The sequence below is a fragment of the Dreissena polymorpha genome, chromosome 1, assembly GCF_020536995.1.
Source record: "Dreissena polymorpha isolate Duluth1 chromosome 1, UMN_Dpol_1.0, whole genome shotgun sequence".
Lineage (NCBI taxonomy): Eukaryota > Metazoa > Mollusca > Bivalvia > Myida > Dreissenidae > Dreissena > Dreissena polymorpha.
The window spans coordinates 178,588,191-178,607,889 of NC_068355.1; the positions used below are offsets into that span (position 1 = coordinate 178,588,191).

The 19,699-nt window shown below is 40.0% G+C and overlaps 1 protein-coding gene across 4 annotated transcripts in view; it reads right to left on the bottom strand.

The window, feature by feature from the left end:
* The window catches only part of LOC127863158 (uncharacterized), a 123,221-nt gene that overhangs the window by 33,582 nt on the left and 69,940 nt on the right, over positions 1 to 19,699 (bottom strand). For all 4 annotated transcript variants that reach the window (XM_052402552.1, XM_052402563.1, XM_052402572.1 and 1 more), the window contains 8 exons: positions 18,371 to 18,407; positions 17,357 to 17,598; positions 13,204 to 14,622; positions 10,900 to 11,161; positions 9,138 to 9,395; positions 4,804 to 4,914; positions 4,075 to 4,198; positions 1,397 to 1,466 (listed from right to left, as the gene is read on the bottom strand). In XM_052402552.1, coding sequence (XP_052258512.1) covers positions 1,397 to 1,466; positions 4,075 to 4,198; positions 4,804 to 4,914; positions 9,138 to 9,395; positions 10,900 to 11,161; positions 13,204 to 14,622; positions 17,357 to 17,598; positions 18,371 to 18,407 — 2,523 coding nt within the window. The remainder of the gene's footprint in view (positions 1 to 1,396; positions 1,467 to 4,074; positions 4,199 to 4,803; positions 4,915 to 9,137; positions 9,396 to 10,899; positions 11,162 to 13,203; positions 14,623 to 17,356; positions 17,599 to 18,370; positions 18,408 to 19,699) is intronic.

Consider the following 19,699-nt stretch of genomic DNA (forward strand, 5'->3'; position numbering starts at 1 on the left):
CCCACCTTCTCTCCCTCTATGCTACCCACCTTCTCTCCCTCTATGCTACCCACCTTCTCTCCCTCTATGCTACCCACCTTCTCTTAGCTAAAGAAACTTCAGCGTACAGTTTATATAGTATTGAAGGACCTGTACGCTGAAGCGAACCCCATATCGAAAGTCAACCAGAGTCGTAACATATTTATGTCACGCTATAAATCAAAGACAATTCATTTTCTTGGATACATTTCTACATATATTGGTGATTGAATATAAATTACTATATCGGGGCATATTTTAAGGTTCAAATGCATCTTACAATAGATAAAAATAACTCTCATCAGCCTGAAATTCACAATTATGACGCCATTGTCGCTTTGTCACGTGATGAGTTTTCATTTGGATACTTTCGGATCAACATTGACATTTTTTGCTGAAATTGTAAACATTATTTTCGTTTTCTGAAATATATTATTTGTGATTAACAACTTACGTCTGGTGGATTAATAGACTGACTTCAAAGTGAATCAGGTAATTTTAAATATTTTTACTTTGAGTTTGTATTTACACTACAACTTATTTACAAAACAAGCAAGAATAATTTAAAATACCGGGAAATGTCATTTTGAATTTGAAAACATTTGAGCACATGGTATGTTACTAAAAATAGAAATAACGTCATATGACCGTGAAATCTCGAGAGATTCGCATTTCAAGAATGCCTGTCGCATTGCTGTTCTTCTCGATATGTTAGAGCAGAAAAGATAAAATTTCAATGTTTAAGATAATATTTTGTGAAAGAATATATCAGTTAAATGTGAAAATGTCAATCTTTCCGATCAAGTGGTTTATTTGGGCCAATAACTGTATTTAAAAGCTGTTATTGACCGGTCTTTGTTAACTGTCAACTTTTCAGGAATTTCTGGTTGACTTTCCTAATGGGTTTGGTCCATAACTTTAAAGTCGCGCCAGTCAAAAATCATAAAAAGTGATATTTAAAGTTATGGTAGCCAGAACTAACCTTCTCTATGCTACCCACTTTCTCTCCCTCTATGCTACCCACCTTCTCTCCCTCTATGCTACCCACCTTCTCTCCCTCTATGCTACCCACCTTCTCTCCCTCTATGCTACCCACCTTCTCTCCCTCTATGCTACCCACCTTCTCTCCCTCTATGCTACCCACCTTCTCTATGCTACCCACCTTCTCTCCCTCTATGCTACCCACCTTCTCTATGCTACCCACCTTCTCTCCCTCTATGCTACCCACCTTCTCTCCCTCTATGCTACCCACCTTCTCTCCCTCTATGCTACCCACCTTCTCTCCCTCTATGCTACCCACCTTCTCTCCCTCTATGCTACCCACCTTCTCTATGCTACCCACCTTCTCTATGCTACCCACCTTCTATATGCTACCCACCTTCTCTCCAAAGAAGTCCTTCAGTTTACGCATACTCTTGTGCTTGCCCATCTGTCCTGCAGCAGGGGTGCTGAAAAAATATGTAGAACATTAAGCAATGAACAGCCGGGGTGCTGAAAAAAATAAGTAGAACATTAAGCAATAAACAGCTGGGGTGCTGAAAATAAATATGAAGAACATTAAGCAATGAACAGCCGGGGTGCTGAAAAAAATATGTAGAACATTAAGCAATGAACAGCCGGGGTGCTGAAAAAAATATGTAGAACATTAAGCAATGAACAGCCGGGTTGCTGAAAAAAATATGTAGAACATTAACCCATTTATGTCTAGTGGACTCTCCCATCCTTCAAAATTGGATCAATTTTTTTCCAAAATTAGGGATGTCTAGTATATTTTATTTCTATATTTAGAATATTTCTTACAGGAATTCCTTTAAGCAAACAGCGCAGACCCTGGTGAGACGCCGCATCATTCGGCGTCTCATCTGGGTCTACGCTGTTTGCCAAGGCCTTTTTTCTAGATGCTACGCATAAATGGGTTTAGACCTGAACAGCTGGTGTGCTGGAATAAAAATAATTACGTATATAATTGAGAACTGAACCGCCAGTGTACTGAATGGAATATGAATCTCATATAGAAAAAGAAATGTGTATATCATTGAAAAGTGAACAGCAGGTGTGCTGCAACAGAAATATGTATATAATTGAGAACTGAACAGTCAGAGTCCTGGAACAGAATATGTTTATCAATGAGAACTGAACAGCCGGTGTGCTGGAATAGAATATGAAGAAAATTGAGAGCTGATAGTCAATGTGATCTAAAAGAAAATGTATACCATTGAGAAGTGAACAGCAGGTGTGCTGCAATAGAAATATGTACATCATTGAAAATAGGACAGCCAGTTTGCTGAATTGAAATATGTGTATCCTTGAGAACTGAACAGCCTGTGTTATGTAATAGAAATATGTATACATGTATCATTGAGAACAGAACATAAACTTGCATATGAAAGGAGCTTGAAACCATGAAAGATTGTCCACAATATTTAAGACAGTGAATTTCATTAAAATTTAAAAAAAGCTCACATAATAAAAATAAATATATTAATTGTATTGCATAACATATTTCTTCTACATATAATGCCTAACTATAGGCAGCGAAACATATGCCGGGGGCAGTTAATTAACCCAGCAAAAAAAGGTTAACAAAAATCATATGAATTCCAGAATTAGTGCAGTTACACACAACCTGCCTGGGATCTATAGAGACACTGGAGTGGGGGACATAGTGAGACTGACACAACTCACCTGAGATCTATAGGGATACTGGAGTGGGGGGACATAGTGAGACTGGCACAACTCACCAGGGATCTATAGGGATACTGGAGTGAGGAGACATAGTGAGACTGACAAAACTCACATGGGATATATAGGGATACTGGAGTGGGGGGACATAGTGAGACTGACACAACTCACCTGGGATCTATAGGGATACTGGAGTGGGGGGGACATAGTGAGACTGACACAACTCACCTGGGATCTATAGGGATACTGGAGTGAGGGGACATGGTGAGACTGGTACAACTAACCTGGGATCTATAGGGATACTGGAGTAAGGGGTCATAGTGAGACTGGTACAACTCACCTGGGATCTATAGGGATACTGGAGTGGGGGACCTAGTGAGACTGGTACAACTCACCTGGGATCTATAGGGATACTGGAGTGGGGGACATAGTGAGACTGGTACAACTCACCTGGAATCTATAGGGATACTGAAGTGGGGGGACATAGTAAGACTGACACAACTCACCTGGGGTCTATAGGAATACTGAAGTGGGGGGACATAGTAAGACTGACACAACTCACCTGGGGTCTATAGGAATACTGAAGTGGGGGGACATAGTAAGACTGACACAACTCACCTGGGATCTATAGGGATACTGGAGTGGGGGACATAGTGAGACTGACACAACTCACCTGGGATCTATAGGGATACTGGAGTGGGGGGACATAGTGAGACTGACACAACTCACCTGGGATCTATAGGGATACTGGAGTGAGGGACATAGTGAGACTGACACAACTCACCTGGGATCTATAGGGATACTGGAGTGGGGGACATAGTGAGACTGACACAACTAACCTGGGATCTATAGGAATACTCAAGTGGGGGATATGTAAGACACAACTCACCTGGGATCTATAGGGATACTGGAGTGGGGGACATAGTGAGACTGACACAACTCACCTGGGATCTATAGGAATACTGGAGTGGGGGACATAGTGAGACTGGTACAACTCACCTGGGATCTATAGGGATACTGAAGAGGGGAACATAGTGAGACTGACACAACTCACCTGGGGTCTATAGGAATACTGGAGTGGGGGAACATAGTGAGACTGACACAACTCACATGGGATCTATAGGGATACTGGAGTGGGGGGACATAGTGAGACTGGTACAACTCACCTGGGATCTATAGGGATACTGAAGTGAGGGGACATAGTGAGACTGACACAACTCACCTGGGATCTATGGGAATACTCAAGTGGGGGATATGTGACACACAACTCACCTGGGATCTATAGGAATACTCAAGTGGGGGGATATGTAACACACAACTCACCTATGATCTAAAGGGATACTCGAGTGGGAGGATTTGTTACACACAACTCACCTGGGATCTATAGGGATATTGGAGTGAGGGGACATAGCGAGACTGGCTGCAGACCGGTCCTTTGCAGTCGCCATCAGGTATGAGGTACGTCTGTGAAGCTTGGTCTCAGCGTCCTCAGCTGTTACTGAAGCAATGAATAGAAAACTAAGTCTCACTTTGAGAAAACATGGCTTTATGCATGTGTGTAACTTATCATTCCAGACTAGCCTGTGCTCTGTTGATCTCAGACTAGGCTGTGCTCTGTTCATCCCAGACTAGCCTGTGCTCTGTTCATCTCAGATTAGTCTGTGCTCTGTTCATCTCAGACTAGCCTTTGCTCTGTTCATCTCAGACTAGCCTGTGCTCTGTTCATCTCAGACTAGCCTGTGCTCTGTTCATCTCAGACTAGCCTGTACTATGTTCATCTCAGACAAGCCTGTGCTCTGTTCATCTCAGACTAGCCTGTGCTCTGTTCATCTCAGACTAGCCTGTGCTCTGTTCATCTAAGACTAGCATTTGCTCTGTTTATGTCATTTGTATATAAGACCAACCTAAGCATATGGAATATAGACGCATTTTATTTTATCTGTAAAATGCTTTTTTGTGCATACAATTGTTTCAAAAATAAAATTAATATAATAACTTTTCATTTATAAATCTTCATAATAACTGAAACAGGTCAATTTGGATATAACATTATTTGCAAAACCATGCCCTTATCATTAATGGTCTTTCATGGCTTTTACTTACATTCGGGCTTGTTGCGCATACGAACGGTACCAGATCCGGAGGTCAGGGTCACAGTGTTGGTTGTCAAGGTGATGTCCACACTGGAGTCCCCAAGGCTGCTGGGGGAGAGAGCTGCAATTCAATCAACACAGACTGATCATGATGTACTACATGTCACACAAACTGATGATGATGTACTAAATTTAACACCAACCAGGGGGTTTTCTGCCTTATTTGGGAAAAGGAGTCTGACCAAATTGGGAATTTTTAATTGACAAAATTGTCCATTTTGGGAATTTTTGCTTCGATGAAACAGCTCATTTTGGGAAAACATTGTGAATTTATCATGCTTAAATAAGTCAGTGGTTTAACAAATAAATTTGTTTTCATTTGTTATTTTGTCTTCTTTATATAAACACATGCAATATTGGGCATGTTCAACATTTATTCAAGTACTGCAATTTTGTTTTTCAGTTACAGTTACACTCTGGGATAAGAACTGTACAGTCAAAAACTTATAGCAGATATTTTTGACCAAAACAAACACTGGTTAGTCACACAAGTTACAGCATAATTGTTCTCTGATTTCCGTTTTTGAAAGCATCACATAGCTCCTCCAATGTTTTGTCATTCAGGTGCAGGTAAGCATCAGTTGAGTAAGTTTGCTTTGTGTGAATGTGCTGCGTAATGGGGAGCACAGCAGCTTCATGATGCTGAATCCTTGCTTAACCACAGCAGGTTTTTTTAAATGATACACATCAGCTGGATGAGTTGGAACATTAATAATCTAATAATCATAAGTCAAAAGACACTTCTTTCTAAAAAAAAAACAAACAAAAAACAATTATTTACTTTTTGGAAATTAGGGGAAAAAAATTCAGTTTGGGATCGGGTCCGTTTGCTTTGGGAACGCCTCCGTTTTACGGAGGCGCAGGCAGTGCTGAAAAACCCCTGCCAACTGATCATGATGTACTACATTTAACACCAACTGATCATGATGTACTATATTTCACACAAACTGGAGATGATGTACTATATTGTACATCAATTGATAATGATGTATTACATTAATCATTGATTGGTCATGATGTACTGCATTTAACACAAAGTGATCATTATGTACTACATTTAACATGGACTGATCATGATGTACTGCATTTTACTTTGACTGATCATGATGTACTACATTAAACACAAAGTGATCATGATGTACTACATGTAACATGGACTGAACATGATGTACTGCATTTTACACCAACTGATCATGATGTACTACATTAAACACAACGTGCTCATGATGAACTACATTTAACACCCACTAATCATTATGTACTACATTTAACACAGACTTATAATGCCTTCCTGCATTTAAAAATGATTAAGCATGATGTACTGTATTTAACACAGATTCCATGCATATCATGTAGTTCTACATTTAACACTGAGCATGATGTACTACATTAACAACTGCTGTTCACAATGTACTCCATTTAACACCGAATGACCAATCTGTACTATTTGCCATGTTTTATAAATTTAAATTTAATTTGATTTATAAGAGTTAATCAGCATACATATAGTTCCTTGAAAAGCCACAAATGAGAACTTACTATCAGAGTTATGATCAGACTTTTCAGCTAATATATATGTTAATATACATTTGAAATATGGTATCTATTTTGTCTTAATGAAGATCTTTGCAGGCTGCTGGCTATACAACAGTTAAATATTGGACTAATTATCTTGCCAAATGTATTAATGCCTATTAAAATTAGTAACATAAGTTCACACTTTAAACTTGCTCGAGTTCTAATAAATATACAAACAATTTAGCCTTTTAGCCTTGCTCTGGAAAAATGGGGCTTAATGCATGTGTGTAAAGTGTCATCCCAGTTCAGCCTGTAAAGATAGCACAGGCTTATCAGGTATTACACTTTTTGCCTTTACAGTATTTTCTTTCCTTTAAATGAAACATACAATAACAAGAAAGAAAAGTTGTTTTTTTGTCACAATTTTGCACTATATATTCAGATAAAAGGAAACGTCTTGAGGGGCATAACTTTGGACAAAATAATATGATGGTTGGTTTAGCAACTTTAAAATTTTCAAAGGGCCATAACTGTCTAAATAAATCATCTAACCAGATCCCACAAATAACATGTGCATGTCCTCAAGGTAGTAAAGCTTCCCATAAATCTTCATTGAATTCCAGTCAGTAGTTGGGGAGAAATAGCCCAGACAAGAATTGCACTATATGTACAGTTTATTGAAAATTTCAAAGGGCTATAACTCTGTGGAAAATCATCCAACCATAACCGGCTGATAATAGGCACATCTCCTGTTGGTAGTGAAGCTTCCCATAAAGTTTCATTGAATTCCCGTAATAAGTTGCTGAGAAATAGCTCGGACAAGAATTGCACTATATGTACAATGGAAAATTTCAAAGGGCCATAACTCTGTGAAAATCATTCGACCAGAACCTGCTGATAATAGGCACATCTCCTCTTGGTAGTGAAGCTTCCCATAAAGTTTCATTGAATTCCGGTCAATAGTTGCTGAGAAATAGCCCGGACAAAAATTGTGCACAGACGGACAGACACACACACACACGGACAGACAAAGCGGCGACTATATGCTCCCCCCCCCAAAATAATTTTTTTGGGAGCATAAAAACGGAGAGAGCCAGCCCTGATTAGCCTGTGGGGACTGCACAGGCAAATCTGGGACAACCCTTTACACACATGCATTAAACCTCTTTTTCCAAGATCGTGGATCAATTGTGTACGAGTCGTCCCTGGTTGGCCTGTGAGGACTCGTATTCAAATGAAATAAAGCACCAAAATTTGCAAAGAAAACAATCTATTAAAATCTTTGTTTCAGCCTGAAGAGCCAGGCACCTTATATACAGCACCATACTTAACCCTTTGCATGCTGGGAAATTTGTCGTCTGCTAAAATGTCGTCTGTTGAATTTCTAAAATTAGCATTTTCTTCAAAAAAAATTCAAAGAATATTATCAGAATAACAAACAGTTTGGATCCTGATGAGACGCCACGTTAGGTGGCGTCTCATCTGGATCCAAACTGTTTGCAAAGGCCTTCACAATTCCGTTCCCGCACTGAAAGGGTTAACCATGTATAACGCACATCCACTATTTCATGACAAAATGGAGGAAAACAGTTTTGAAATTAAGAAAACAATCCTCTGATTCTACTTCTTCTATTAACGTTTCGGCATTAACGTTTAAAAAAAATTGTTATGTATTATTTGAAATGTGTTGTCAAAAAAAAGTAAAACTGAAGTAAACTGATTTTTTAAAAATGTTTTAATAAAGGCGCGATTTCGAAACTTTAATAAAATAGTAGAATCAGAGGATCAATTACCATTTAATATCCCTTATTATTATTACATTGAGCTTATAAAGAAAATAGTCACAAATGGCCACCATTTTACTATAGCACAATTCGTTGTATCAAATTATAACGAGGAACAACATATCAAATTTAAATGTTGGTATATAAAACTGCACACAATACATTGTAAAGTACGATACATACAACACAGTTCGTTTCTTTTTATATCAAAATCGGGCTGGTATCCGGCCCCATTTCCAAATGAAAAGAAGAATATTTTTTTCCAAAATGGGACCTAAATACCCAATTGAAGTTGTTTTTTTTTATAGATCATTTAGGTAATCTCCCATCTATCTCCATAAGTAACAATATATTTAATTTTATATTTAAAACATTTTAATTCTCATTTTTGAAGCATTTGTTGCAAAAACAACAACAACACTAATTTCCCAATTTTGGTCAAAATGCAGCGATTTTCCTCAATCCAAAGGGACCCCGCCCCATTCCTAATATGGTGAAAAACACTACAACAGCATCACAATATCTACCCCTTGCTGCACTGGGCTATTTAACTATAGCACAATTCGTTGTATCAAATTATAACGTGGAACAACACATCAAATTTAAATGTTAGTATATAAAACTGCACACAATACATTGCAAAGTAGGTACATTCAACCAGCGATTTTTTTCCTTCTTTATTAAGTACAAGAAAACAGCACTTTTTTTTGTATAAATATAATGCCACATTTCGTTATTTTCCCTATGCAGCTCTATGGCTTGAACCTAAGTAAATATAATATTGACAACTTGACAACATTAAGTTATAAATTTTTAAGGATTTGTGAGCAAAATACACCCATTTCCCAATATGAAGACAGCACAACGCAAATTTTCCCGATTTCAGTGTTTTTCGCACACAATTTTTCCATTTGGGCTGATACCGGTACTTTTCCCAATTGGGAAAAAAAATCGCTACATACAACAGCATTACAATATCTACCCCTTGCTGGACTGGGCTGTCTCCAGGTCGGGGTGGGAGTCGCTGCCCCCTCACGAGACAGGCTCTGAGTTGACGACCGCAGATCAAACGCCAGGCTTTGATTGGACAAACGCACATCGTGCGATACATTTTGATTGGAAGAACGAATCTCTCTGGATAGACTTTGATTGGACGCTCGAATGTCACTGGTGATGTAGTTTCTTGATGATTTAGGGGTCTCGGAAGGGGTTTCATTGTCATACCCAGTCTGGGGGAGATCTACAAGACAGCACTGGGATCACAACAACAACAACAACGCTTCAACAACAACAACGCTACAACAACAACAACGCTACAACAACAACAACGCTACATCACTTAAAGCATGTCTATTAGTGTACGAAAAGATCTAAACAGAAAAAGCTAACTTGTGCAGACAAACCAACCAAATAAATATTAAATCCCTTTCCCCCTGTGGTCTATAAAAGTAATTTGAACGACAAATGTTTTCATTTTAACTGCATAATTTATTTTGTCAAGTTGTTTCCAGATGACTGAATGCCTGAAATTCCTCACTAAACACTTGCCGTTAAAAACTAAAATTTAAACCTTCACAAATATGATGTAAAAAAACAACACTTTTATTATTAATTTTATGGTATCATTAATCAAAATTAAATAAAATACCATTCCCAATTTTCGTCATAACAACACAATTTTTCACTTTCCAAAGGGGCCCCAATCCAAAAATGGCGGGAAAACCCCCCTGATACAATTATTTATTTTAAATTGGCACAAAAAAACAACAACATTTGAATTATGCATATTTTCTTCTTGAACCCAAAATACTTTTGAATAATAAAATTTCTACTTTGACAGATAAAGCCCAATCAACACTTTAAAGGTGAATGCATACAAGGGTTTTTATCTCACTTTAGGAACATGGCTACCGTTATATTTCATTGAAGGATTTATCAACAGAACTAAGAAAACAGAATGGTGTTTCTGCCATAAAAAAAATTAGGGAAAAATGCATATTTTAACAGAAATGATTTGCCTCAAAAAATATAAAAGCCCTGGCATAATAAGCACATCGCTGCATTCACCTATATATACTATGCCACCATTGACATATGAGCCTCATTTTGGGAAAAATGAACTACGCTATGCAGGCTTATCAAGGATAAAACTCTGCCTAAATGAGTTTTTTGTTTAAAAGGAAGTCTCTGCTAAACAAAATACTTTAAGGCAAAAAGTGTCGTCCCTCATTAGCCTTTGCGGACGGCACAGGCTTATCTGGGATTACACTTTACGCACATGCATAAAGCAGGGGGTTTTTTTGCCCGATTTTAAAGCCGAAATTCGGCTATGTTCCCAATCCCAAAAAGTATACTTTTTTCCCAAAATGTGGCAAAAAATTCCCAATTTCCAAAAAAAAAAACAAATATGTGTATTTTATCTCAATTTTAATTCAATTACATCTAACAAAGTTTTATATGATTTTGTTCTTTTAATTTTAATGATTATAAAGGGTTATATCATATTTAGTATTTCCCTAATCAGTGGACTTTTCGTGTGGAAAAAAAGGCTAATGAATTTATTTTCCCAATTTCATGAATATGCCGATAAAATTCCCAATTCCAAAGCCATGGGCTATCTTCCCAAAAATTGGGAAAAAAAACCTGTAAAGCCACGTTTTTTCACAATGGAGCTCATACAAAACCACTCTACTCTACACTTACATCTACTGTACAAAGCTCATATAGAACCACTCTACACTTACATCGACTGTACGGGGCGTTAACAGCAGACAGGAACGACCCTTTCCTGACCGGCTTCTGCCCATCATTCTCCACCTGCTCCGATGCCTCCCCGCTGTGAGAAATAAATCCTGCCGACCTTCCGTCCGGCGCTGCGGAATCCATCTTATATGAGGATGGCATGGGAACGATCTCAACAATGGGAGATCCCGCGGTCTTGGAGTTCCCTTGGGACAAGTATATCCGTATGGGAGTCCCCTCTGAATACTTGGATTCTGTATTTCCCTGAGTTGGGTAGAAATTAAACAGTTACATACTTAGATTCTGTATTTCCCTGAGTTGGGTAGAAATTAAATAGTTACATACTTGGATTCTGCATTTCACTGAGTTGAGTTGAAATCAAAATAATAACATACTTTAATTCAGTATTTCCCCGAGTTGGGTTAAAATAAAAATAGTTACATAATTTGAATCCGTATTTCCCAAAGTTGGTTGGAAATTTAATAGTTGCATACATTGATTCTGTATTTCCTTGAATTTTGTAAAAATAAAATAGTTATATACAATTACTTTGATTCATTATTTCCCTGAGTTGGGTAAAAAATATAATTTCACTGAGTTGGGTAGAAATTACATAATTTAATAAAATATACCCTACAAAGTTACTTTTGTTTATTTTAATACCTTAAATACTACACAAATTTCAGCCATAACCGTCATCAGTAGGATTGATTTAAACATAAAGTCCTGAAGTTACGTCAACTTCATAAAGTAATGTTAGTCCTTTGGTGAAAATATATAGAACAAATACTAGTACAAAGTCAGGGGTGTGATCTTAACCTTTCCCACTCAGATGCAAAGTGAAAATGGCTTAGTGCTAACAGCATAAAACCAGAACAGCCTGCGAGTAACTTGCAGTCTCTTCACGTTTGAAGCTGTTTGCTGCTCATCTAAGGGTTGGAATAAAGCCTTTTAAACTTGAATCTAGTAAGAAAGGCCTTTCATTTAATTTAAGTTTCTAAACAACTACAAATGCGTCAAAATACATATCTAAGTGGTGCAGGGTTAAGAACCACCACAAGGGAGGTAAATACCCAACCCCCCCTTACAGCGAGGTAAATGCCCAACCCCCCTTACAGCGAGGTATATGCCAAACCCCCCTTACAGCGAGGTAAATGCCCAACCCCCTTTACAGCGAGGTAAATGCCCAGCCCCCTTTAAAGCTAGGTAAATGCCCAACCCCCTTTACAGCGAGGTAAATGCCCAACCCCCTTTACAGCGAGGTAAATGCCCAACCCCCTTTACAGCGAGGTAAATGCCCAACCCCCCTTACAGCGAGGTAAATGCCCAACCCCCCTCACAGCGAGGTAAATGCCCAACCCCCCTTACAGCGAGGTAAATGCCCAACCCCCTTTACAGCGAGGTAAATGCCCAACCCCCCTTACAGCGAGGTAAATGCCCAACCCCCCTAACAGCGAAGTAAATGCCCAACCCCCCTTACAGCGAGGTAAATGCCCCAACCCCCTTTACAGCGAGGTAAATGCCCAACCCCCCTTACAGCGAGGTAAATGCCCAACCCCCCTTACAGCGAGGTAAATACCCAACCCCCCTTACAGCAAGGTAAATACCCAACCCCCCTTACAGCAAGGTAAATACCCAACCCCCTTACAGCATTACAATAATACTCTTCACTTGTCAGGGCTTTTTTCTGCTTGATTTTATAGCCAAAATTCCGCTATATTCCCAATCGCACAAAGTATACCTTTTAGCAGCTACTAAAGCTTATAATAAGAAATGCATGTATATATATGCTTTGTTTGCTTGATATTACATCCTATATGAATGAAAATGAACAGTTTAAAAAAAAAAAAAAATTTTTGTAAATATAAAGTTGAAGGTTCGCGCCGATTCGAGAGACAGGGTTGGGCGACCAGAAACGGACCTATTTTTTTTTTGGCCTAAATTCATAACTATTGGTGAAATAATTTTTTTTTTAAAAGGCAGAAAATCAGCTGAAAGAAAGAGAAATCTGTCCAATTATAACATAACCACAAGAATTGACGTCAATATCATACAGTAATGCAATGCTCTTAGGCACAAAATTTAAATAAAAGATAGTATTACATAATACACAGAATAATCAGAATTGATACCTGGCTGTCAAGTCTGAATAATTTGAATCAGAACTTCCCTGAACAAATTGAAAACATTGTTAAAGGAACTCAATTATATACTTACAAATAAACATGATAACTAACAATACAATTTGAAAATGTGTAATATGTGGAGGCGAAAACCAACTACAAAACAAAGAAAAAAGTATTTACCTGAGTGGGGTATGGTGTGCTGCACCCCTGTGGTTCTGGAGACGTGAGTCTCTCCATCGACTGCTGACGGGTTTTACCCGCCGGGCCGACGGGCGTCTGGGACCGTGAAGGTGACTGCTCCGCGCTGCTACTGCTCTCAAACGAGGCCAGGCGCGCCTGAATACCGTCAAACTTCCTAAAACTCGTCACTTCTGTTTTATATCTTTGAGTCACAGCGTTACCCACCGGCGGTGTTAAGTCCTTCCTCTCCTCAAACTGTTTCTTTCTGTGAGAAACGAGAATTCTCGGCTCTCGCGATTTGTGCCTTATCTCCACTTCTGTCGCATTGGGAGATCGAGTCACGGCGAAGGCAGCTCCATACGACGCTGCATTTCCCGCCACAGGTGTGGTACTCCGATCTTCCCCGTCACCTATCTTTACAATAAACGTCCTGCTAGGAGGGGGCTTGTGTTTCGGGGTCGATTCCATCATAGGCGCATTTTTGTTGTACGCAGTTCGTAACTGGTGCTCCGTGTGATACACATTCGATCGCGGATCGATGCTATCAACACTAGCCGACATGTTTTGACTTCTAGCAATGGAAGAGTCAGAAATGACGGGCACGTATTGCCAGCTGTTCGCATTGCTACCACCAACTTCTTGTCGGCTACCATCAGGTATTGGAGTGCCCCCACCAAGAAACCCGTGCGGGGAGTTGGTATCACTCGTCCTGCGCCGCGGGGACGTCCACACTTGAAGTCCGGAGTCTGGGAAACTGTGCCTGATGGAGGAACTGAACCCCGACCCAGACGATGCCCCGTTGACCCGAGTGGAAACTTCTGTCTGAGACTTGAGCCTCTCCATTATCTTGGGATCCGGGCTGCTGCTATGTCGATACTCAATCGGCACATTCCGTGTTCGTGATGGCTGCCCCTGAGTCTTTGAAATATTTTCCTGTGAGTCCGTCGGCTGAAGAACAGATTCCCTTGATCTTTTCACAGCCACTTCCCGGGCTAAATTCTCCACCGAACTGTTGACTTTCGCCTCCTTTTTGGGGAAGTACAACCCAAACGAATACGCTTTCGACGCATTTGGATTTACATTTTCCTGAGCTGCACGGGCTTCAAACTCCCGCCTCCGATCAAGAAACACAGACTTGTTCATCGTCTGCTCCTCCGACATGGGCCCCGAGTCCCGTAGTCCGCCAAGCCCGGATGTGTACGAGGTTGAAGTTCGGAGAGTCCGGAGCACGTGACCCCCACCCGGCTCTTGACCCTCAAGTAAAACGTTGGCGTCTAAAGAACTTGTAGAGAGGACCTTACGATCCCGACTCTCTCGTGAGGTTCGCTGGCTGCTGTCCATTGATGACTGGCGACTGTATGTGTGTGCTGATTGGCTGCAGTAGTCCGAGTCAAATGATTGACTCGAGTTTTCATAAGCCTGAAATGGAAATCACTAGCAAATAGAAATCACTGGAAATGGAAAAGGAAATTGCTGAAAATAGAAATCACTGGAAAGGAAAATAATTTGAAATGGAAATGGCTGGCAATAGAAATCACTTGAAAAGGAAATCAATATCAATTGAATTTATTCAATGACAAGAAGATTGCATCATCACCCTGAAATTGGTAAATCAATTATTAAAAGTTGTGGTTGCAACTGCTGTGAGTGAATTGCAATTTTAGTACAGGTTCTTTCCATAACCTGGGTCCACTAATTTGCATTGTTTTTTAATAGTCTAATGTGTGGCCAAAATACTTTCCCATTCACAATTTCAAAGTTTTTTAAGTTTTCAGTCATTTCCAGTTGCAGAATGTCCTCCTCTTTGAGTACCAAAGACTCGGGTCAGAGGTCGTCTGTTAAATATTTAAATTAAAGGGAGGTAATAAGCCCAAGGAAAGTTTACTCCCTTTCACCATCAGGATATTGGCTCAGGAACTGCACTCATCAGTTGCAGAATGTCCTCCTCTTTGGGTAACACCAGAAGACTCGGGTCAGAGGTCGTCTGTTGAATATTTAAACTAAAGGGAGCTAATAAGCCAAAGGGAGAGTTGATTCCCTTTCATTATGAGGATATTGGCTCCGGAACAGCACTCTTCAGTTGAAGAATATCATCATATTTGGGTACCACCAGGAGACTTGGGTCAGAGGTCATGAGAGTATTTTAACTATAGGGAGCTAATAAGTGAAAGGGAGAGTTCATTCCCTTCACTATGAGGATATTGGCTCAGGAACTGCACTCACCAGATGCAGAATGTCCTCCTCTTTGGGTACCACCAGGAGACTTGGGTCAGAGGTCATGAAAATATTTACACTAAAGGGAGGTAATAAGCCAAAGGGAGAGTTGACTCCCTTTCACTATGAGGATAATGGCTCCGAAACAGCACTCTTCAGTTGAAGAATATCATCATCTTTGGGTACCACCAGGAGACTTGGGTCAGAGGTCATGAGAGTATTTTAACTAAAGGGAGCTAATAAGCCAAGGGGAGAGTTGATTCCCTTTCACTATCAGGGGGGTGATTGAGGCAAAGTCAGAGGGGAGGAAAATTCTGTTGACTGATTTTGACTACGCGAATGGCGCGCATAACGAAATGACAAACATAAAAACAGACATTAAAATAAACAACTTTCTGAACTTCATAACAATATTTCTTTATAAAAACCTGTTAAACTTCACATTTAACATACTGAGGATGCAAAGTAAACTGTTAAGTAAGTATTTATTGTGATCAATAGCAGCAGTTTTTCAATGTATTGAATTACAGTTAATAGACTAAATATAAACAAACACACTTGAGTGTTTTTCTGGTGTTAATGATGTATTAACTGAGTTAAATTAATATATTTAATTTGTTTACCTTTCAATATCTTGCATTTCACATATTCACTCAGTTCAAAGCTATTTCAGTTAACTGAACAGCGTGACAAACATAATAAAGCAGAATATGCATATGAATCTGATTATACACAGACCCACAGACATATAAAAATCAAATCATGTTTGTCTATTTCCATGTTCGAACGATACTCTTCTAAATTGTTTTACTCCTCGAGTAGACTAAACTCCAATTTGCAAACACTGGTTTCCGTGACACAAATTCAGTGGGCACATTTCTTAACAAAATATGTGTTGCTTGTATCTAAAACGTGGTCTTTTTTCGACAAACACAGTTCATTATTCCTATCAGACTAGGTGATGTCAGTCGTTTATTCGATTGCTTTTTGTTATTTCAATAATCTTAACTTTCTCTTCACAACGGCGCCATTTGCAAACAAATCACAGAGCGCATTTTAAGAACACGATTTTAATTGCAAGATTTGGAAACGACAGCCAATTATATGGCTTAGGCAGAATCTACCAGTGTAAAATGCGGAGAGATTTCGCGGGCCGCGGATATTTCGGGCCGCTTATGAAATACGTCCGCGGAATCGGTGGTAGCCCCTCTCCCCCACATTTTTTAAAACGAATTTACTCAAATCTCAGAAGTGACATCCGGGACAACCCGATCCGCGGAAATCCGCGGATCCGCAGAAAAATCACACCCCTGACTATGAGGATATTGGCTCAGGAACTGCACTCACCAGTTGCAGAATGTCCTCCTCTTTGGGTACCACCAGGAGACTTGGGTCAGAGGTCATGAGATTTAAACTAAAGGGAGCTAATAAGCCAAGGGGAGAGTTGACTCCCTTTCACTATGAGGATATTGGCTCAGGAACTTCACTCACCAGTTGCAGAATGTCATCCTCTTTGGGTACCACCAGGAGACTCAGGTCAGAGGTCGTCTGTTGAATATTTACACTAAAGGGAGGTAATAAGACAAAGGGAGAGTTGACTATCCTTCACTATGAGGATATTGGCTCAGGAACTTCACTCACCAGTTGCAGAATATCTTCATCTTTGGTTACCACCAGAAGACTCGGGTCAGAGGTCATCAGAATATTTAAACTAAAGGGAGGTAATGAGCCAAAGGGAGAGTTGACTCCCTTTCACTATGAGGATATTGGCTCAGGAACTTCACTCACCAGTTGCAGAATATCATCCTCTTTGGGTACCACCAGGAGACTCAGGTCAGAGGTCGTCTATTGAATATTTACACTAAAGGGAGCTAATAAGACAAAGGGAGAATTGACTTTCCCTTCACTATGAGGATATTGGCTAAGGAAATGCACTCACCAGTTGCAGAATGTCCTCCTCCTTCGGCACAACAAGCAGACTGAGGTCAGAGGTCGTATGCTGTATGAGGCTGATCACCTGACCGTAAGACCTCCCAGTGACTGGTTCCCCGTTGACTGAGATGATCCGGTCCCCAGCGTTCAGGCCCGCAAGTTGTGCTGGCCCGCCCTCCCGGACATTCTTGACGAAGATGGTGTCCAGAGGCTGGAGGCTGCCTGACTCTATCTGCTGGTAGTACAGCTCTGGAATAATGAGTTAAACATTAAGTTTTTTAAAAAGTGATAAGTTATCATCTTATCATCTTAATGCCTGGCTAAGCCTTTATTTTTCAGTCAGCATTCCGCAGGAACATGACTGGCATGTATGTGCCTCGACCCGGGATCGAACCAGCGACCTCTGGATTTCAACGCAAGCGCCTTATCCTCTGCAGTACGGATACTGCGGATAGGTAATGTCAAGTACCGTACCCAGTGCTCCAGCTAGGATTTGAAAAGCGCAGGGGGGGGGCTATTTTGTCAAAAGGGCATTTTCGAGCGAGTAGTCGTATCTGGAATGCTACCTGTTGCATATTAATTTTTATGTTATTCATAATTGGTAACATATATTTTTTCCAGTATTATTCAACCATTTAAATTAAATGTCAACAAAGAGGAATACATTAATTTTGGAAGGGCAGGGTGGGGCTTCAGAAGAACAGGGCGGTGCGCTCTTTTATTTAGGCATAGCTGGAGCACTGTGTACCTTACCATGTATTGTACGAAGTTTTACACGCCCAAATTTAAATTTTAAGAGTGCTTGCATAATCGTTAAATGGCTTCTGAATAAGAGTCCAATTTGCGAGTATAAAGAGCAACTGTAGCTATAATACAGTATATTGCAGAACATAAATTTCTGTCAAATCATTTTTTTTCTCGTGAATTTTATTGGTTAAAAAAAGGACTTTGTCATGGACACATAAATTGTGGATTTCTGGTTTTGGAGAATGCAAAACATACTTTACTAGAATGTACTAACCCTCCCTTTGGTCTTCATCACTGGTGTAGTCTCTCTCCTGAAATGGATAATAAAAAAAACATTGAGGTCAAGATGCAGAGTATATGGGCATCCACCTGTCTAGCTAGAGACCCCAACCATTTTTACCAAGACAAATTCACCAATTTCTTACACATAAGAGTAAAGAATAAAATTATACCAAAAAAAATATGTCTTCCTTTTGAATATACACAGGCTACTACTGGCAATAATGTCCTTAACGGAAAGTTGTTAAAAACAAATACGTAGATAGAGGCAATTAACGCCAAGTTTGACTTAAAGTTAAAGGAATTTCTGAATATTCCAATTTTACAAATATTCTCTATTCTTAGACTTCAGCCTACACATTGTTTGGCAAATTATAACCAGCCTAGGAGGCTGTGATGATTGTGGGCAAGATGTTGTAGATTAAATGGGTGTCCACCTAGTCACTGGGAAAGACAGGGTTCATGATTGTGGGCAAGATGTTGTAGAGTAAATGGGTGTCCACCTAGTCACTGGGAAAGACAGGGTTCATGATTGTGGGCAAGATGTTGTAGAGTAAATGGGTGTTGACCTAGTCACTGGGAAAGACAGGGTTCATGATTGTGGGCAAGATGTTGTAGATTAAATGGGTGACCACCTAGTCACTGGGAAAGACAGGGTTCATGATTGTGGGCAAGATGTTGTAGATTAAATGGGTGTCCACCTAGTCACTGGGAAAGACAGGGTTCATGATTGTGGGCAAGATGTTGTAGATTAAATGGGTGTCCACCTAGTCACTGGGAAAGACAGGATTCATGATTGTGGGCAAGATGTTGTAGAGTAAATGGGTGTTGACCTAGTCACTGGGAAAGACAGGGTTCATGATCGTGGGCAAGATGTTGTAGAGTAAATGGGTAACCACCTAGTCACTGGGAAAGACAGGGTTCATGATTGTGAGCAAGATGTTGTAGATTAAATGGGTGTCCACCTAGTCACTGGGAAAGACAGGGTTCAATCAAGTTGGCAAGATGTTGTAGAGTAAATGGGTGTCCACCTAGTCACTGGGAAAGACAGGGTTCATGATTGTGGGCAAGATGTTGTAGATTAAATGGGTGTCCACCTAGTCACTGGGAAAGACAGGGTTCATGATTGTGGGCAAGATGTTGTAGATTAAATGGGTGTCCACCTAGTCACTGGAAAAGACAGGGTTCAATCAAGTGGGCAAGATGTTGTAGAGTAAATGGGTGTCCACCTAGTCACTGGGAAAGACAGGGTTCATGATTGTGGGCAAGATGTTGTAGATTAAATGGGTGTCCACCTAGTCACTGGGAAAGACAGGGTTCATGA